The sequence below is a fragment of the Phascolarctos cinereus genome, unplaced genomic scaffold, assembly GCF_003287225.1.
Source record: "Phascolarctos cinereus isolate Bilbo 61053 unplaced genomic scaffold, phaCin_HiC Scaffold_4;HRSCAF=312, whole genome shotgun sequence".
Classification (NCBI taxonomy): domain Eukaryota; kingdom Metazoa; phylum Chordata; class Mammalia; order Diprotodontia; family Phascolarctidae; genus Phascolarctos; species Phascolarctos cinereus.
Window position 1 is genome coordinate 447,746,797 of NW_027555847.1, and position 22,503 is coordinate 447,769,299.

The 22,503-nt window shown below is 37.5% G+C and overlaps 1 protein-coding gene across 1 annotated transcript in view; it reads right to left on the reverse strand.

The window, feature by feature from the left end:
• Positions 1 to 592: 592 nt before the first annotated feature.
• CHMP4C (charged multivesicular body protein 4C) overlaps positions 593 to 22,503 on the reverse strand; it is a 44,350-nt gene continuing 22,439 nt past the window's right edge. Inside the window, exons 2-5 of the mRNA XM_020995822.1 lie at positions 7,393 to 7,570; positions 5,319 to 5,433; positions 1,717 to 1,870; positions 593 to 1,480 (exon numbers count right to left, since the gene is read on the reverse strand). Coding sequence (XP_020851481.1) covers positions 1,419 to 1,480; positions 1,717 to 1,870; positions 5,319 to 5,433; positions 7,393 to 7,570 — 509 coding nt within the window. The 3' untranslated portion in view covers positions 593 to 1,418. The remainder of the gene's footprint in view (positions 1,481 to 1,716; positions 1,871 to 5,318; positions 5,434 to 7,392; positions 7,571 to 22,503) is intronic.

Consider the following 22,503-nt stretch of genomic DNA (forward strand, 5'->3'; position numbering starts at 1 on the left):
AGATGAGGAAACTGAGGCAAATGGGGTTAAGTGACTCGGCCAGACACAGCTAGTGTCTGAGGCTGGATTTGAACTCAGGAAAACAAGTCTACCTAACTTCAGGCCTGGAACTCTATCCACTGTACCACCTAGCCCCCTCATCTCTACTTACTAGACTATAAATTCCATGAGATCAGGAGCCACATTTTATTTAGATTTTGTACATCCCCAGCTCCTAACACAGTATTCTGTATACAGTGTTCACTAAATATTTTTTAACTGAACTTTAGTTGAAGGTTTCTAACAAGTATGCCAAAAAGATCTTGGTGTATTGTGAATTTTTTGTGAATGAGACTATGATTTAGACTGCAGACTATCTGCTTATGTGCTAATAGGGGCAAAAGGGAGGAGAAGGGGGATGTAGCTTTCATTTTTCAATTTTTAAATATTTGTAAGTACAAATAAACTCATTAGTATTGCACAAATATGAGGGAATACTTCTAGACAAATTATATTATTGATACAACCACATCTAGAATGACATTTGTCACTTATTATGTTGTCTGTAACACACTGATAATTTTTATGAATAAAAAATATAAAGTCTAATATATTCTTTTCAAAAGTCATTTTTATTTCTATAGATTTTACCCTTCACATATTTACAAGGATTAGTCTATAAACCTGAAGTAAATTTACAAGCATGAACTAAATAGGAAAGAATGAGCATCACTAAACTGAGTACACTGAAACTTTAATGGTGCACAAATGGACTACAAGTGTTAATGCAGCTTCCCAGGTACCTAAACCACACTCATGAGAACTTGGCCCAGTAGTATTCACTATTAATGATCTCAGCCACTGCAAATGTATCTGTTGCTAATTTCAAACCTAAATGACATATTAAAAGTCAATTTAAAGAAGCTTTTAAATTTCTTAACTGAAAAAATCAAGCATAATTAGTGTGTGTACTATAATATATACTATATATATACTATATTGGAATTATATCTAGGATGTACACACTAATGCTTTTAATGATTACCATGCTCCAGACCACTTTTAATAGGCACCTCAAATACACACATATGTGTGTGTTGACAGGAGTCACACACATATGCTCATGCACATACACAAACAGAATAGTGGGAAATGTAATAATTTACCTAAACAGTCCTGATCACATTACTCTTAAGCCACTTGCAAACTGTTAAATGACTTATGACATTTCTACTCCTCGATTGAAGTATGCGGATTTTTGCATGTCAGAGATTCACAAAGAGAATTATAATCAAGTATGGACTAAAACAACGAAAAGTAATCTACCTAATTTTTTTTTCCCAAATGGGGCCTCAGCAAGTTTTTTTTATATTAATGAACTCTATTCAAAACATTTTATACATGTCCTGTAGTTTTAGGCTTATAATTGTAGTTTGGTCTTAAGAAGCCCAAGCTGCCAGGTGTTTTATGTCATCTTCATCTTCTTTCCTCCTGGAAGATGCTGTAGTTTAAAAAACAAACAAACAAAAAAAACATGTAAATCAGTGATTGAGGAACTGCTGCATGGATCAAAAATCGTATATGTTCAAAAAAATCTCATTAGATATTTAGGTACTTGTCAACATTTAGGTAATCTCTAAGTCCTTTATATTGGAATGTTTCATATAGGTTGGATATGGAAAGTTGGGTATTTCTTAGAGAACCAATTAATTCCCAAGAGTTTAGCTGGAAGCATACCTGCTCGGGATCGATGTGAGGTGGATGGTACACTTGGCAGCCTACTAGGGTGGGCTGGCAGCGAGGTAGAGGGTACATTTGGAAGTCTGATATTTCTCATCTTCTTATTTAATTCCTCCTGCTCCAATTCTTCAAGTTCTGCCATCAACTCATCCTGAGCACAAGTGAAACAAAGAATAGCAGATTTAATGTCTGAAGACGTGGGTTGGCTCATACACAATAACAGGAACATCTGCTTTCTAAATTGATATGTGAAAATTCAATGAAATGGAATTTTTATTTTAAAGCTAAACTCTTCTTACAACATTGAGCAATAATTAAAAATGAATATTTTGGGGTTTTGCAAATTTGATGTGGTTAATCTTATGATACTTCAGTAAACAGCCATTCAAATCATTCATGCTAAGGGAACACATAACCTCACTAGTTTCTGGAAAGAGTTTGCACCTGCCAGTTAATTTGTTCAACGGACCACTTCTATCCTCCTATTTAGAAGAAATAATTTTAGCAAGAACAGTCTTAGAGGCCTGCTATGGCAGAATGGAAAAGTCAAGTAAAATCCACAAGAATTTATTAAGCACCTACTATGTGCCAGGCCCTATGCTAAGTACTAGGGACATAAAGAAAGGAAAAAGACAGTGTCTGCTCTCAAGGAGATTCACAACTTAAAATCATAAGACTTGGGTTTAAATCTTGTCTCTGACACAGCAATATGACCAAGTTACCTCTCCTCTCTGAGCCTCAGTTTCTTTACCTGAAAAATGGAACTAATAATGCCTTCCCTGCCCATCTCATAAGGTTGCTGTAAGGATTACGTTCATTTGACCTGATGGAATAGTTCCTTCTGAAATATCCCTGATCTAGTCTGAAATACATTGATTTCAGCCAAAATTTCAAAAATATATCTATTTGAATGATTGTTTCCAAAGGAAAGTATTTTGTTTGAAAAGGAATAAGATTATAAAATAGTATAGACATTGGTGAAATATCATGTTGGAGCCTATGTATTTTGATGTTTAGTGTTAAGGAGGTCATGAAGCTGACTATAAATGCCATATGGATGAACAACAGACGAGACGGGTAAGAAAAAAGCAGAAGAGTCCCTATTCCTTCCACCAAAACTTATTTCAATTTCTTAATGATCTGTGATTTTGACACTGTGAACACACTATCCCTACCCAATACAGACTCTACAACTCCCTATTCCTTCATCTATGGTCTTCTCTCCCTCCTCATCTCCACTTCTCAGCTTCTCAGACTTCCTACAAGTTTCAGCTAAAGTCCTGCCTTCAGCAAGCAGCCTTTCCCAGTCCTCCTCCTTAATCCTAGAGCCTTCCCTCCAATTTATCCTGGACTTTTGGGACACTTTAATACACACACACACACACATACACACACACACACACACACACACGTACATTTATACACACATGTGGCATTGAATTATATATGTGAGCATTTGTGTACATGTGTGAGTATGTACATATATGCACACACATACATACACACTTACATACACACACTCATGCTATATACAAATAAGCAACATACAAGGAATTCATTCCATTTTGGACACCTTGAATTGCTAGGAAGTTTCTCCTTGTTCTGCTCTCTGAAGAAGTATAGAAGTCTAATCCTTCTTTCACATGACAGCCCTTCAGTGTTTTGAAGACAACAGTTCTGTCCTCCTGGGTCTTAGAATAAAAAGTAAATTTTAAAAATGTTTAAAAAAAGGTCTCTGGAATAAATATGCCTGCTTCTTTCAAGTGATTCTTGTATGATAAAACTATTAGGAATAAATAAAGCAACAAGAGAACATATTATGGTCACAGGTTATATGAGTTCCCATAGTTGCAAATAATGCTTCATTATTTATCATAGTAAACAAAAGACATTATCACGCTATTAACAAATGCTACCTTTAAAATCATATCTTGATGTCTCATCATGACATAGTGATATTGAGTTCTTAAAAATAATGCTAAAGAAACCTAAGCTTTTATGCACCCAACAAAGTTAGAAAGGCTTCGACTACGGACCCAGTGACGGACTGTATATTTGTTGTCTGAAGAGCAGCCTAGCTCCATGCAGAAGGTTAAACCTGAGATGTTAAATATAGGGGTTGGATATGGAGGTTCTTCAAGTTATAAAGACTGTCTCCTAAAATTTGGAGGATGTGCTATATACATCAATGGAGGGAGTAACCAGATCAATGAAATCACATATCTTTGAAGTACTGGAGAAGAATTAAGAAACACAATAGAAGAAAAAAATCATAGTATCTATTAGTCTAGTGCTTTGCAAATCACCTATTATAGAATTTCTGAGTTAAAAGGGAAAAATGAAATCACATAGTTCAACACTTCATTTTATAGACAAGGAAACAAGAGATCCAGAGAGGTTAAGTGATTTGTCTGAGTCACAGTTTGAGGTGACTAGTGGCAGAACTGGATCTTGAACCCAGATATCCTGACTCCCATTTCCCTTTTCTCTCCATCTAGCCATGCTGACAGACATTAGATGTCTACATAGGCTATAGAAGTCATTAGTCCCCCCTTCTTACTCTCCTGGTTTCTATGGATATTATTTCTTGGGAGCTAGATTGTTCTTTTTGGATATGAAATGTTATTTTCACTAATAATCATGTGAATGTCATGTGGTTACAGATTTTTTTTGTTGTGCTCTTACAATCAATATTTTTAAAATCTTGTACATATACTGTGATATATATGTGTACTTGGAACAGAATAGCTGAAATCTCACACTATAGCCATTTATAATTATAGTCTGTGTTATTGGACTGATTAGTTTTAATGGGACATATTTATTAATAATGCCACTCCACATGTATTTAGTTCCATACACTAAGAAATAAACACAGTCAGCTTAACCCTCTAATTCCCAATGCTCTTTAGCTACTAAGTCTCCCCCTTGCAGACTGACCCAATCTGAACTATGTTTTGCCCAGATGTGAAAGTACTCTTTTCCTTTTAATGGAGCATTTTAGATTTCAATCACAAGAAGTCCTTAACTTATTTGCATAATTACATCCTGATTTGTCCTGATTGTAAAAGCCAAAAGCTTAATTGGCAGGCTGATTGCCAAAATGTACTTGTTTTTTCTTTAAATAAAATACTCCCAGGACTCTTTCTTTTTCTTACTTGCAAAAATAAGTCTATAACAAATATGTTGAACATAGTATGGCATAAAAGACAAAGATTTCACCTCAGAGTCAATTAGATCTGGGTTCAACATCTCCCTCTGACATATACTAGCTATGTGGTAAGCCATGTCACTCAATGTCACTTAAGCAAGCCACTTAATCTCACAGTGATTTAGGAAACTCTCTAAGTTGCAAAGCAGGTACCAATTTGCATTGGTAGAGAGAGTTTTCTTATGCAGAATTCTTTATACCAATGAAATCCCAGTCCAAAATCCTAGTCCAAAATAGAAAATTAAAAGTATGTTGAATTGATAAATACTTTAAAAAGAAATCATTTGCATACTCTGAATGGTGAGAAGGTTTCAGAAGATGGATCTTCTGAAGGCATTGACATTTACAATGGACTCAGCTCTAATTTCCATTTTGTTGTGTTACTAACCTCATCAAAATCGTCACTAAATCCAACTCGCTGAGAAAATGCTTCCGAGATTTCCTGGGCGATGTCTTGCTGCTCTGTAATCTCTTGCATCAGATCATCTATTTTGTTAATGTCCCTGGGGAAATAATTTTTATTGAAATATTTTGAGTTTTCAGTTTAAAGTTATGAATTTAAACATAACTCTACGTGAAAAATGAACCCATTTACTTTAAAGTCTTTGATATTTCACCAACCTCCTGCAGTCAGAGCATATAAACAATATTAATTTTTATAAAATCAACTTTCTAAAAATACTTGCATTATAAAAGAAAAACCTTGCCTGAACAAGCATAAATACTTCCCAAATGGCCTCTGCATTTGGGGAATGAGGTCATTTAGGAATTTTAAAAAGGAAGCTTCTTGTGATAAAGATCAATTAATTTTGTAAATAACACAAGGCAATATATCCTTTCTATAGTTCAGTTGGGGAGAAAAAGAGGAGAAATTTAAATTTGAGACACTTATGACAAAACATCATTTGGGGAATTCAGCTTTTTGTTAGATTGTTGTTATAAGTTACCAGGTACCATTCCATTTAGGTGACATCATAAGTGGCAGTTCTTGCCAGTCATTACCAGGAAGCAGTCACTAATAGAAACATATGGGACAATGCAAGAATGTCCTTTACAGATACTGATTGCTCAGGGACCTTAGTTAATTGTGTAGACCTCTCAGTCATCACTAATGCCACTGGCAAGTTAATTACAGATTCCATACAGACCTGCTTTAGATCTATGATCTTGAGATCTAATGATCTCTGAATGATCTCAGCACTCGTAATACAAGCATTCAAATGTCCACTCTGCTAGGGTGTACAGTACATCAGGACACATAATATGGTAAGGGCTTTCCAGTCCCTAGGCTCCCATACAAGGGACTTGGCAACCTGAAGCCTGACATTATCTAAATGCTATGGATCCCAAATTAATTCTACATGATCCTAGATGTGAATCATGTACTTGGCAAACCTAAGCAAGTCTAAGGATTTTTTTTAATCAACTAATCATATATGCAGGGGAAGTGATTATTCTTCTCCCCCATGTGAGTACTGTTGTGTTGGGAATATGTTAACAGATGCTGCCCCAAACTACTAATGTAATGAACCAATTGCAACAGTCCTAGTTTCTAGGGTTGTTATATAAAATGTTTGGGAATAACCATGGAGAGAATATGGGAGGTAGAAACAGGAAGGGGATAATATTTGACTCAGGAGATGAGTTAAAACATAGAGGGCAATCTGGGGCAATGCTAAGTTTGGACACTGTCAGGGAAGGAGTGGAAGCTAGTTGTCATCTGTAATTGCAATATTTAGCTTCTAATTATAGTATCTATTTTAGAATACAGGATGCACCAGTGTCATTACGGCATTCTGACTTTGATAAATAAGTAGAATGTTCTCTCCATGGTTGTCAAAATGGCAAGTCAAACTGATTGTTAAGAAAGTTATAATGCCTAACTATGGGAACATCCTAGCCTTCCCTTTTCTCTGTTCTCCTACTTTGTGGTAACTGAAATAGCCTCTCTCAAGTGGCCTGTACTCCAGACTCTCTCTAACCCTCCTCTCCATCAAAATATGCTCTGAAAAAAATTAGACATATCACTCACGTCCTAGTATGAATTTAAATGTATTTGCTACTTCTTTCAATATTTAGATTTTAAAGCTTATCTGTAATTATAAAACATTTCTCAACACCACCCCCCCACATTGGTTAAAAGTCATTTCAGCAAAAAAGTGGAGGAGAGGCAAAGAGTAGAATATTCCTGGCCTCTGGAATCATACCATAGAATAGGCAACTTTCTAATCCGCCCAGGTATAATGGGCATCCTGAAAACTGAGTTTCTTTTGTTTTGTTTTTTCCCCCTTCTAATAGAGTATTCAATTCAGGATATATTGCATTGGGTTTATTGGAGAATATGCCAGATCACCTCGGCACAGATGAAACCCATTCTGCTTAAAGTTAGCCACTTGTTCCTTCCTAAGAATAACTTCCAGAGCAGTAATTACTGGCTGGGAAAGAAAACCAAAACCACTCACATATTTTCATGAACTGCTTTCATGGCTTTTGCAGCAAAGCCCATGTTCCTTAATACTTCTGTGTTGGTATGGGAATTTTCCAGGGCTTCTCTCTGGAACTCAATGGTTGAAAGTGTGCCATCAATCTGAGTTAACTGTTTCTCGAACCTCTTCTTTCTCTTTAGTGCCTGTAATGCCGCTAGGTAAAGAAGAAGTCAAGTTTAGAAAGCCAGAGGCCATTTCATCAATTCAACAACTACTTATTGAGTGTTTACCCAGCACTCAGCATGGTGGATTCAGCAACCAGAGTATGTAGATATTTGAAAATAAAATTTGTCTTTTCTACCATATCTCCCATTTCAAAGAGATAGGGAGTAGAAAAATGACCTGCCCAGGTCACTAAAAATGAAGTGACCTGCCCAGGGTCACACAGCCACTGTATCAAAGGCAGGACTTGAGTCATGTCTGGCTAGTTCTGAGACTATCTACTATGCCTCTCATAGAATTCCTCCATTTCATAGGATCATCGATTTAGAATTGGAAAGGACCTAGGAGGTCATCTAGTCCAACTCAATAATTTTACAGATGAGGAAACTGAGGCCCAGAGAAGTTAAATTACTTGCCTCAGATCATACAGGTAGTAAGTGATGTTGTTGAGGTTCAAACTTATGTCCTGTGACTTCAAATCTAGCACTCTGCACCACATCACACTTCCTCTTTCTCCCCTGCCTTCATTCATATCATTCTTGCAAAGAACTAACAAATAAAAAAGAAGACAAGGAAGCAAGTCTCTTTTACCATAAAAGACACAATGGAAAGGACACAGCATAGCCCATAGACTTTATCATGGTTCCCTCCAATAATGCATATGACAATCCTTCTTTGCCTTAGTAGACAATCTTTCTTGAGCTGCTGTAACCAAAACATGTTATCACCTGATGGCCAACATTCAGCTTCTTTGAAATTGTCTAGGCAAGTACTTAGACAACAGACATGCTTACAGACTTGGAATCTATCACCAAGCCTATAGATAAGAGCTTTCCAGCAGGGGAGACCTGCCAGAACTTGAGCTCTGTTGGCATAGCTTTTGAGAACCCAAGATCACCTCCACATTATGATGCGGCTTCTAAGGAGAGATTCCATGAAGGTTGATTTTATATTGAAATATTTCTTAGTGTTGCCATTTCTTAGATTAGTTAGACCTATTCAAAGAGAGTGGATTGTGAAGGAATATGTGTGAAAACAACTAGAAACTGAATAACAAAGACTGTTGTGAACCCCATAAAAGACTTGAAGATGTTAAATTGTTTGGTTTCACTGCCAGCCCTGTAAAATGATTTCCAGTAGAGAGACCACTGGAGAAGAATGATAAATGAATGAATGAGAATTTAAGGAACAAAAATGAAGATAAAGTGTAAACAGAGTGTGTGTGTGTGTGTGTGTGTGTGTGTGTGTGTGTGTGTGCGCGCGCATGCTGGATGACAAGAAGAATAATTCCCCTTCTATATCCAATTAATTGATTTTTTTAAAAAAACTCTTAGATCTTTTCAGGTTTTCCAAGCACATGATTCACATCTAGAGACCTACAGAGAATTTGAAGAAAATGTGGCCAGAACTGGAAATGTAATGAGATATATGTTGGGGGGGGGAGAATAAAAATGACCACAAGATTTTATTCTTCCCAGATTATTCAATCAACAAGCATTTATTGAATGCTTGCTTTGTGTAAAGCACTGGAGATAAAAAGACAGGCCAAAATATAGATCCTGCTCGCAGGGAGCTGCCATTCTACTGGGGGAAAGAGCAAGTAAACAACTGTGTACATACAAAATATATGTAGCATAAAATGGGAAGTAATTTCATAGATAAGGCTCTGGGGGAAGGAGCTGGGGAGAAGGGGTAAGCTTCTTGCAGGAGACAGAACTTCAGGTGAGTCTTGAAGGAAGTCCAGAAGAAAGATATATTACAGTTAATCAAGAAATGGGAAAAAGATGGTTATTGCAATCCATCTAAGATTTAATGAGACTTCACGGAAGAATTAGACCTGCCACAAATAATATGAACAAGTAGTTTTCAGATGAAGAAATCAAAGATATCTATAGGCATATGAAGAAGTGCTCTAAATCACTTTTGATTAGAGAAATACAAATTAAAACAACTCTGAAATACCACATCACACCAATCAGATTGGCTAATATGACAAAAAAGGAAAATGATAAATGTTGGAGAAGATACGGGAAAATTGGGACACTAATGCATTGTTGGAGTCAAAATTGCTCCAACCCTTCTGGAGGGCAATTTGGAGCTACGCGAAAAGGGTAACCAAACTGTGCATACCTTTTGATCCAGTAATACCAGTGCTAAGTCTGTACCTCAAAGAGATCATAAAAAAGAGAAAAGGACCTACATGTGCAAAAATATTTATGGCAGCCTTATTCATGGTGGCAAAATATTGGAGATGTCTGTATATTGAGATGTCCATCAATTGGAGAACAGTTGAACAAGTTGTGGTATATAAATGTAATTGAATACTGTTGTGCAATAAGAAATGATGAACAGGCATGTTTCAGAAAAACCTGGAAAGACTTGCACAAACTGATGCAAAGTGGAATGAGGAGAACCAGAAAAACATTGTACATAGTATCAGCAATATCATTTGATGATCAACTATGAGTGACTTAGCTTTTCTCAGCAACGCAATGATCTGAGACAAGTACAAAGGACTCACGAAGGAAAATGTTATCCACATTCAGATAAAGAACTGATGGACTCCGAATGCACATCAAAGCAAAATTTTTTCACTTACTTCATTCCTTCTTCTGTTTTTTTCTTTTGATCTGTTTCTTCTTCCACAACTGCGATGAATATTGAAATATGTTTTACATGATAGCATATGTATAAACTATATCAAACTGCCTACCATTTTCAGAAGAGGAAAGGAGAAGGAGAAAGGGAGAAAAATTTGGAACTCAAAATCTTGTAAAAATGAATGCTAAAAATTTTCTTGATATGTAATTGGGGGAAAAATACTTAAAACAAAAGAAAAAAGAAAAAGAAAGAATTAGACCTGCCATTCTTAGACCTGCCAAGTTCTTCCTGACTGAGATCTGTCCTCTATCCACTATACCATGTTGCCTCTCTTAGACTCCCCTTAAATATGTTGAATAAAAGCCTTATGTTTTCATCACAGAATGCTTCTGACTCATAATAGCAATTTGACCCTGTGTTGGAGTGGCAACTCTTTAAGATGAAAACTTGCTGAACAGTTATCATCTTTGTTGGGAGTCTTTTTAATGAAGGTTATATGGCTTAACTAGATATATCCAAGGCCAGAAATATGGAAAAGAATCAAAAGATTATAGATTTAGAGCCAGAAGGAAACTTAGTGATCATGAAGTCCAACCCCTTCATTTTACACATGAGGAAATTGAGGTACAGCAAAACTAAATGTCCTAGGGGGCAGCTAGGTGGCACAGTGGATAGAGCACCACCCTGGAGTTAGGAGCACCTGCGTTCAAATCCAGCCTCAGACACATAACACTTACTAGCTCTGTAACTCTGGGCAAGTCGCTTACCCCCAATTGCCTCACACATGCACAAAAAAAATAAATTTTTAAACCCTAAATGTCCTTAGCTTTGTGACTTGTCCAGGGTCCCACTGTCTTGGGCAGGATTTGAGGTATTTTGGACTTCAAATGCAATGTCCTGTCTCCTACCTCATACTATGATAATGATAGCATGTGCATTAATAAAAGTATACAACATAATAATAATAGCATTTATATAGCACTTATTTAAGGTTTACAAAGTACTTTACAAAAAGTGTCTCATTTTATCTTCACAACAACCCTGGGAGATAGGTGCTATTAACATTGCCATTTTATAAGTGAGAAAACTGAGTCAGGCAGAATTGACTTGCCCAGGATCGTACAGTTAGTAAGGATCTGAGGCTGACTTTGAATTTAGGTTTTCCTGACTCCAAATCCAGCACTCTATCCACTGTGCCACCTAGGTGCTATCACAAGAAGGACACTACGGCAGCACCTGAACCGCAAATTGAGACAGAAAATATCTACAACTAGGGCTGGTCCTACAAGGTCCTACAAGAGGTGAAGTTTATGCACCAAGTTCTTTCCATCCCTCCCAAATTATTGTCCCAGACAACAGAGCAATTAGGGAATGTGGAGGAGACCCAAGTGTTTTGTAGAGATTTGTGGGGTCTCACTCTGCCTCTGATATAAGGCACAATGCTCCAATTAAGTGAGACTGGTTGGAAAACTAAAGTTGCCAGCATGGACGGTTCCAGGAAAAGAAGTTTCTAGCAAATTGAGAAGAGGCCAGGCAGAAGAAAAGGATGTTTCTAAAGCAGAGATAGCTTGTTGCAAGAAAAATTAGGCCACCAAAATTAAAGGTTTTTAAGATTACCACATTGACCTGGGTAAGAAATATTAATATTGTACTGAAAACAAAAGTAAAAGATATACCCCTTCCCCCCAAAAAAAAAAAATCTTTCTAGGATGTATTCTGGATTCCAAACCCAGGCTCTTAGATCTTCTATGTATTTATATAATATACATGAGCCAAGATTCTAGAATAGATATTAAAAGGGACAAAATTTAAATTTCAAGGGATAAAATAAAAAATTAAATAAATAAATATTAAGCATATTTATATTAATATAAATATAAATCAGAAAATTGATACATAAAATCACAAGATCTTAGCATTATAAAGGACCTTAGAAGTCATGTATTTATCATCTAACCTTCCACCCCATGCACAAATTTCCTCTACAATATCTGACACATGATCATGTATCTTTTAATTGAAACTAACAAGAATCCACACAATATAGATGGAAGTTCATGACAAAACTTATGAAGTTGAAAAAGTTCATTTTCAAAGGTCCTCCCTCCATTTCTCTTTTCACCCTTTCTTCCTCCCACTTCCTTGAAGCCCTAAGGGGCTCCCACTGTTCCACTCTCTTGAGATCTATCCTCCCCAAAATTGAATGTCCCATGCCTGGAATCCTTTCGGACCCCCATTGTCCTGTCAAAATTTAGCTGTATTGTGCTCCATTCCCTCCAGACCTTGTTTCTGCTAGGAATTCTCTGGCCAATTAATAAAATATTAATTGTTCAAGGTGGTTTGATGCATTAAACCCCTCAAATAACCAATTAGGAAAGGCAATATTACGTGGTGGAACAAGCCCTTGGTCTGGAGTCAGAGACTTGACTTTCAATCCTACCTCTACATATTTAACTTTGGCCAAGTTATTTAACTTCTCAGTCTTAGTTTCTTCATCTGTAATAATACACTACCCACCTCACAGATTTGCTACAAGGACTAAATGAAATACTATATGTATATAATACACTATATAAATGTTAGCTATTATTTAATACATGCATTTTAACAACAAGCTACAGTGTTTCAACTATAAGTAATCAAATTAGTAATTCATAGATTTTAAGGAAAGAAAAAAAACTGATAGGAGAAATATTCTGAGACAAGTGGGCCCTTCTCAGAATTCTTCATATCAGATTACACAAGCAGCTGCCTACTTACCCATCAAGAAAGCCCTAGGCAAGCATTCCCATAAACAGGAAACTGTCTCTGATCTAACCTATAGCAAAATGTAATTTAGAAACTTTGAGACTTCCCTGTGTGGTGAAAAGAAGCTGTCAATTTAAAATGTAAAGCCAGTAACATAAAATAAACTGTAACTTCAGAAATTGTAATAATCTACAAAGGGATAATCTGTAAACAGAAGAGTGACTGATAGTCATAATGAATCTAGAAAGCAGAGAATTGGATTGTCTAAGAGCATGTCAGTTGGTATTCACCACTGTCTAGCAAAGAGAGAAAGAATGTATTTAAATGACACAAATATTCTGATTTACTGCAAAGATATACTCTATTATCAGAAACTACCAAAGCTTGAATGAGCTTAAAACCTTTTCATTTCCTTTCTTCATAAACATTTACCAAAGAACCTTTTGGTTGCTAATTAAATTTCCATATTTGCACCTGTGACATTTCATTTCATGTGACCCTTGGTGCTCAGCAGTGATGGTGCTGCAGTGTAAATACAGTAGTCCGTATGTATAAGCTTCCTTCCTTAAGCCTACAGAAAGGCAGCATGTCACTGCAGCAATTATTTAGAAAAGGATTGCAATGTCTGTGTCACCCACCAGGTGGTGCTCTCCATGAGTTTGTGACTTGGCTTGCAGTCCCAAACCTAAAGTTTCAGCAACAGGTTCTTGATGCCCCTGTCCTTCCTGACAAAGAAATCAGACATCTCAAGAGAGACAGCAGGAAACTAGGGATTCCAAGAGGCCCAGCTGAGGAAGAGAGCCTTAGAAGGATGGAACACAACCAGTGCAAAGATATGAAAGAAAAAATGGAGAGGATTCTGAGAAGATGGTGGAATAAGACAGGAAATACTGGGCTCTCCAAATTTCTCCAACAAATAAGATAAAATATGACTTCAAAGAAAACTTTAAGCAACAGAAATAATTGAAAGTTGGAGCAAAACAACTTGGGAGGACCTTAAGAAAGACCTGACCACCCAGGGCAGAGGTTTGACCCAACTGAAGTGCAAACACCTCCAGGAGACAGCTGAATCTACAAACACGGTGGGGGTGGGGGGGAGGGTCAGGAGGCAGCCCCAGCTTGAACAGCAGAGCAGAGGTAGATTGAAAGACCTATTGCTGTTGTGGGATGACAGGCCCATCTGTGCTGACCAGATGCAGTCCAGAGCTGCAGGTGAGAAGGAGTAAGCACACACCCAATGAGTGCAGTAGCAGAGGGGTGGGGACCCTGCTGGATGTAGGCACTTATGAGAGCAGAGTACCTGGTTTTGGTTCCAGGGCAAAAGAAAGAGCTTAAGTTTGTAGCCCAAGCCAGTATTTGCAGTGACAACATGGATGGGGGCCCTGGCCATGGCTCAGGGGCAGGGAGGAGTGCCTGAAGTCAAGCCCCTACACAGTGTTTAGAAAACAACAGTATAAAAAGTTGAAGCCTGAGGCATCACCCTCCACACCTCAGGCCTGGAACCTGACTATAATAATAAGCCACTAAAAAATAACTAATAATGAGTAGGCAAAGGAGAAAGAACCTAAGTTTTATTTTATCCCTTTTAATATCTATTTTTAAATATGATGGATATTTATAATATAGCTATTTAATATCTACTTATTTTAATATCTATTTTGTAACAATGTTACAAGAAATCATTAAGAAATATTGCCCTGAAGTTCTAGAATGAGAAAGTAAAATAGAAATGGAAAATAATCCCATCTATCACTACCTGAAAGAGATCCCAAGATGAAAACTTACAGGAATATCATAGCCAAATTTCATATCTCCCAGGTTAAGGAGAAAATACTATAAGCAACAAGAAAAAAAAAACAATTTAAATGCTGTGGAGCTACAGTCAGGATAACACAAGAGCTAGCAGCTTCTACATTAAAAGAGCAAAGGGCTTGGAACATTTGAAGAGCAAAGGATCTGAGTTTGCAACTAAGAATAATTTACCAAGCAAAGCCAAATATAATCCTGAATGGAAAAAAAAATGGAAATTCAATGAATTGAAAGACTTTCAAGTATTTGTGATAAAAAGACCATAACTCCAAAAAAAAAAAAGACCAGAACTCAATGGAAATTTGACGTATAAGATCCAGGAGAACTAAGGTAAACATTAAAGACCAATTATAAGAGACTTAACAAGGTCAAACTGTTTACTTTGGGTTTTTTTGTCATAAAATATTTATTTTTGTCAGAATAACTGACAGTTTTCTAAAGAGATACTTTTGGTTTACGTTTATAACAAGTATTTTCCCCTCTAAAGTCCATTCAAAATACTTCAACTCTGAGGTAAATTACAAACTTAAAAAAATACACATATATCCATCCCCGAGTTTTCATTATTCAAACTGTTTACTTCTTATATGGAAAATGTTATCTGTACTCTTAGGAATATTATCTTGAGTAGTTTGAAAAATCATACATAGATAGAAGGCTTGGAATTGAGTTGAGCATGATAGGATGATTCTAAAAACTAAAATTGGGTAGGGAGAGGTAAAATGGAGCAATTCTGTCTTACAAATGAGGGATTAATGAACTGGAAGCAGATGGGGGTTGAGGGCTGGTAGTGCTGGAACCTTATTCTCATCAGAACTGGGTTGAAGAGGAAATTATATATACATCTAGAAGGATATAAAAGTCTTCTAAATTTATAAAGATATAGACGGGTGAGGGGACAAGATAAGGGAGGGACTTTTAAGAAGGGTATATAGATCAAGAAGGGAAGGATTATTGAGGGGCTGGGTAGATTAAGGAATAGGAGGGTAAGAGAAGAGGATAAGAGAGGGATTCTTTAAAAGGGTATAGAGTAGGGAGGTAGTGGTTAGAAGTAAATCAAATGTGTGAGGAGGGATAGGGTAAAAAGAGAAGGTGAGAAGGATAATCGAGAGGAAAAAATAGGATATAGAGAAATACACAACTGGTAGTTACAGCATTGAATATGAACAGGATGAACTCTCCATAAAACAGAAACAGATTGCAGAATGGATTAAAAGTCAGAACCCAACAATATGTTGTTTACAAGAAAGAGGAAAAATGGAGTATGATGTGGAAAGAACATCACATAGGCCAGTATAGCTGGACTAGAGAGAGTATATAAAGTAGCAATAGGTAACAATACTAAAAAGGGTAGGTTGGGCCCGGGTTGCAAAGAGCTTCAACAGAATAGTTTTTACATTTGATCCTAAAAGTAATTGGGAGCCATTTGAGTAAGGTGACCTGACCAGAACTACCAATGAGGAAAATCACTTTAGTAGCTCTATAGAAGATCAACTGGAATGGGGATAGACTTAAGGCAGAGGGACCAAGCAAGAGGCTACTGTAATAGTCCAGGTGAGAAATGAGGGCCTGTTCTACAGTGAGGGATATGTGGGAGGAGGGAACATAACTTTGAAAGATATTGTGGAAACAGATGCATATGATTTAGCTAAGAAGAGCAGTATGTCTGGGAGCAAAGATAGCAAGTTTGCTTTTATCAGTCCTTCTCTAATACTGAAATAGCATTAGTGACTCCATTTTGCCTTTATCCATCATTTTGTGAAATTAAATCTCAAAGTCACCTGAGATTGGAAAAATCCCAAGATTACTCCCCCCTCCCAAAAGTCACCCAATTTAAGGTGACAAAACAACCCCTTTTTCCTTCTCTCCTGAGATGAATAAAAACCCCAAGAGATAGAGTTTCTGGATACTTAATAATCCATTTATTAATTAGGCTAGCTAGCAATCAATAAATCAATGGTGAGTGGTTTCTCTCAGTAACCAAAGATGCCAAGGGAGACCCTGAAATGCCTAAAATCCTTTCTGATAGGGAACTTCCCTGACAAGTGAAAATTAACCCTGATTGGTGGACATTAATGAGGGGTGGACTAAAAGTCTCCAACTCCTCCTGCTAAGAATATGGCTTGATTATGACACTCAGCAGCTTCAAGGCATCAGGGCAAGGGGAAGCCATCTCCACCCAGACCTCTCCAGCTAGTTTTCTCCTTTGTGAGCTGAGTTGCCCTAAACTGTAATGGAGAGGACCAAGGATCAGAGGTTTCTACTTCCAAGTAAAGGCTCACCCAGACTGGATTTTGTTTATACTCTAAACAGAAATTAGATCTCCCAATTATGTAGAGTAAAATACCCAACTACAGAGCATGTGCCTTGAGGGCTAGAAGCAAATCTCAAGATGACTGACCTTTTCATGGGGGGGTGGGGAGGGAGTCTGTGCAGATTTTGGGTAGAACTTCATTGGAGAAATGGCAATCTGCACCAATGGAGGGAGTGCCCATATAGCAGACTGCCATTTTTCCATGCCTTCTCATCTTGTGCAATTCTTGTCCATGAACTCTCATACATGTTCCATTGAAGTTCTACCCAAAATCCACTCCCCCATTAAAAATACAAACATGGGGGAGGGGGGCAGAGCCAAGATGGCGGAGTGAAAGCAGTGACTTGCTTGAGCTCTCCCCCCCATAAAAAATGGCTCTAAACAAATTCTAAAGCTGCAGAACCCACAAAAAACAGAATAAAACAAATTTCCAGCCCAAGACAGCCTGGATGGTTGATCGGAAAGGCATATCGCACTTGGCCAGTAGAGGAGCTCAGTTTGACAGGCGCGCAGGCTACAGCGAACCTGAAGCAGGCCTCAGAGGAAGGAATCACAGGCAGCTGTGGCGGTTTCCTGACTCCTCAATCCATGAAGGCCAAAGACAACTTAGAAGGTCAGTGGGAAAAGTCTGTTTTTTCGGTGAGAGAAGAGCTAGGTCAGAGCCAGTTCCAAAGCGCAGAGCGCAGGTGCCGGGGCAGTGGCTGCGTCCTGAGCTTCTGGCCCAATGTCTGAGGGGGAATCAAGTGGCTGATCAGAGGGGGACTTCGGGGATCTCTTTTCCAGTGCTGAGGCAGGAATCTCTTGCTTTGCCCATGCTTGTATCTGGGTCACAGTTCTGGGTGGCGGTCTTGGAGTGAGGAGGAGCGCTGGCGCGGTGGAGCTTATAGTGGCAGTAGAGAGGAAACCCTCCTCACAGTTCCAAGAGAGAAAAGACTGCTTGTGGCCGGTCACTCAAAGACCAGAGCACAGGCCAGGAAAAAAGTAAACACCTCGCCCCTTATCATACCACCTTGCAAGAACTGAAAATTTACAGGTCCCTACAAGTATCTCTGAAAACAGCTTTACAAACCCCCAAAGCTTGGGACAGTACATGCTCCACATTGGAAGCAGACTCTTACCTTAACAAAGAGTTTAAAACTCAAGTAGTTGGCTGGGGTCATGAGCAAACCTCGCAAAAAGAGTCAGACTATATTATCTTACTTTGGTGACAAAGAAGATCAAAACATACAACAGAAGAAGACAACAAAGTCAAAGCTCCCACCAAAGCCTCCAAGAAAAAATGAATCTGTCCAGGCCTTGGAAGACTCAAAAGGGATTTTGAGAAGCAAGTAGAAGTAGAGGAAAAACTGGGAAGAGAAATGAAAGTGATGCAAGAAAATCATGAAAAACAAGTCAACAGCTTGCTAAAGGAGACCCAAAAAAATACTGAAGAAAATAACACCTTAAAAAATAGCCTAACCCAAATGGCAAAAGAGGTCCAAAAAGCCAATGAGGAGAAGAATGCCCTAAAAAGAAAAATTGGCCAAATGGAAAAGGAAGTCCAAAAGATTACTGAAGAAAATACTTCCTTAAAAATTAGAATAGAGCAATTGGAAGACAGTGACTTTATGAGAAATCACGACAAAGTAGAACAAATCCAAAAGAATGAAAAATTAGAAAACAATGTGAAATATCTCATTGGAAAAACAACTGACCTGGAAAATAGATCCAGGAGAGAGAATTTAAAAATTATTGGACTGTCTGAAAGCCATGATCAAAAAAAGAGCCTAGACATCATCTTTCAAGAAATTATCAAGGAAAACTGCCCTGATATTTTAGAACCAGAGGGCAAAATAGAAATTGAAAGAATCCACCGATCTCCCCTGAAAGAGATCCCCAAAGGAAAACTCCTAGGAATATGTAGCCAAATTCCAGGGTTCCCAGGTCAAGGAGAAAATATTGCAAGCAGCCAGAAAGAAACAATTCAAGTATGGTAGAAACACAACCAGGATAACACAAGATTTAGCAGCTTCTACATTAAAGGACAGCAGGGCATGGAATATATTCTGGAGGGCAAAGGAGATAGGATTACAACCAAGAATCACTTACCCAGAAAAACTGAGTATAATCCTTCAGGGGAAAATGGTCATTCAGTGAAATAGAGGACTTTCAAGCATTCTTGATGAAAAGACCAGAGCTGAATAGAAAATTTGACTTTCAAATACAAGACTCAGGTAGAACATGAAGAGGTAAACAGGAAAGAGAAATCATAAGAGAATTATTAAGATTGAACTGTTTACATTCCTTCATGGAAAGATGATATTTATAACTTATGAGACCTTTGTTAGTGGGAGGTTAGTGGGAGGGAAAAAATTATATGTATGTATAGGTAGATAGACAGATAGATAGATAGATAGATAGATAGATAGATAGATAGATAGATAGATGGATAGATAGATGGATGGATGGATAGATAGATAGATAGACAGATAGACAGATAGAGGGCACAGGGTGAGTTGAAGATTAAGGGGTCATATCTGGAGAATAAAATTAAGGGGTGAGAGAGGATTATACTAGGAGAAGGAGAAAGGGAGAGGTAGAATGGGGTACATTATCTCACACAAAACAGACAAGAAAAGGTTCTTACAGTGGAGGGGAAACAGGGGAAGGTGAGAGGAAACGAGGAAATCTTATTCTTATAGGATTTGGCTTAAGGAGGGAATAACATACACACTCAATTCGGTATGGAAATCTGTCTTACCCTACAGGAAAATAGGGGAGGAAGGGGACAAGAGAGCAGGGGGGGTGATAGAGAGAAGGGCAGATTGGGAAAGGGGTAATCAGAAGGAAGTACTTCTGAGGAGGGACAGGGTCAAAAGAAAGAATAGAATAAATGGGAGGGCAGGATAGGATTAAGGGAAATAGAGTTAGTTTTTCACAGCATGTGTACTATGGAAGTGTTTTGCATAACTGCACATGTATGGCATGTATTGACTTGCTTGCCTTTTCAATGAGGGTGGGTGGGGAGGGAGGAAGGGAGAAAATTTGGAACCCAAAGTTTTAAAAACACATGTTTTAAAAAAATGTTTCCACATGTAACTGGGAAATAAGAAATACAGGAAATGAGGTACAGAAATCTGTCCTGCCCTACAGGAAAATAGAAGGGCAAAGGGATAAGAGAAGGGAGGGGAGAGATAAAAGGGAGGGCAGACTAGAGGAACAGGTATTCAGAATGGATGCCATCTTGGGGTGGGGGAGGGGCAAGATGGGGTGAAAATTTGGAATTCAAAATCTTGTGGAAGTAAATGTTGAAAACTAAAAATAAATAAATTTATATTTAAAAAAAAATAAATAAATACAAACACTTGTTTTAGGGAGCATTTGGAGGGCCATTAAAAACATTATGCAATTACTCAATGGCATGGTGGAAAGATTACTGGATTTATAGTCACAGGACTTAATTTCAAATCCATGTTCTGCAACTTATTACCAGTCTGACTTTGGGCAAGTCATTTATTGTCTCTGGGATTCAATTTCCTCATGTGTAAAATAAGAGGGTTGACAAGCTGACCTCTGAGGTCCTCTCTAGCTCTACATCTATGATCTTGTGATTCCATTCCATGTCTAGTTCATTGTCCATTTTCAGTGTTTGTCCAAATATGTGTGTGTGTGTGTGTGTGTGTGTGTGTGTGCAATAAATATGTAAATATGCATATTGACAGAGAAGTACAGAATCCACCTAAGTGAATATAATTATTTGGACAAGACACATTCTTAGCCCATTTAATTTTTTCTGAATAGATGTCATTATTCAGTCATTTTTCAGTCTTGTCCAATTCTTCATGACCCCATTTAGAGATTTCTTGGCAAAGATACTGGAGTGTCTTGTCATTTCCTTCTCCAGCTCATTTTACAGATGAAGAAACTGAGGCAAACAGGGTTAAGTGAAGTGCCCAGGGTCACACAACTAGTGTTTTAGGCCAGATTTGAACTCCGGAAGATGAGTCTTCTTGACTCCAGGCCCATCACTCTATCTACTGTGCCACCTAGCTGCCCCTTCTATGTACATAATTAGACTACTTTGAAATGAATTGAATTTGAATTCAGTAGACTCCACAGCATCCCTGGACTTGATGTCATTAATACAGTGTTGTCCACAAACAGAAGCATTGGAGGATGCTTTTCTACTTGGATTGTGATTGGCCAGCCTCCATGACAGTGGGAAAAACCTTTGATGAGTTCCATCTCTTTGCTTTATGCTTCCTCTGATATCAATAACTTTCTGTTGTTACATACATACATTTTCCAATGAATCTTGTATGATTTGTATGGGAGACACCTTACTGAAGAAGATCATCTAATATGACATTATGTTCCAATGAATAATTTTTAATAAACAAAAAACAATAAAATTAGTAGACTAACAACAAACAATAGAAACTGTAGAATCCTCCATTTTTTGTAGCTTTCAGTCCGAGTGACTATAAAGACATAGTCTGCTGTAGAACATAATTTGTGAAAGCTAATCTGTTCTCTTCATAAAAAGTCTCTCAATACATGTTTAGATATTTCTCATAAAGATTTTATAGGAATAGGAAAGTAGGCAGATGGGTCAGTAGTTACAAATGCTTTCTCAGTCAGCTTTTTTGGTAATAATAACATCCATGACTTTTTCTGAACGTTTAGTAATTTCCCCCCTTTCAGAGACTTTGAAAACTGATACTTCAATTCCCTTAAAACTGTGTTACCTTCAGCAAGGACCTATTCCATGCACATTTCCATGTACAGCTGTTCTTGTCTTTTTCTTTTGCATTCTGGCTTCATTTATAACAAAAATGTCAAGATTGATATGATTTTAATTTCTCCAGTAGAGAAATGCCCACTCTGTCACTAGACAAGGACCTCAATTTAAAGTACAATTAGAGTACAAGTTAATGTTTCTAGATAGCCAAAAAAATGATTCTTAGCACCTTCCCTCCTCCCTGACTTCCTTTCCATTAATTTACAACCTGCTACAGAATTGGAAGATGGCCAAATAGGACTGAGGGCTATTTTGTATTTCTTTGTTTCATAGATTGCCAAAGCCAAAGAATTCATCACCAAGACAACCTGCTGGCAAGGAACCTCTCAGTACTTCGCTAGGCTGTCTCTCAGAAAGTAAACATAGCCTATTACTGGTACTATATTCCAATCTTTCCAGCATAGTAGGGCTTCTAGGGTTTCAACTCTGCAGTCATAGCTTTCAAGAATCCAGGGTAACCCATACATTATGATGAGTCATCAAAGTATGACTTGAGAAGGAACAGGAATTTAACATTATAATGTATCTATTATAATGTAAACATAATAGTATAAAAACAGGAATTAAATAATCTAAAATTTTTCTTAAGATTTGAGTTCTCCAGTTGAATATCATTCTTAAATGGAGTATAAGACAATTATAAGTACTGTCACCACCCAAAAATATAATCAAG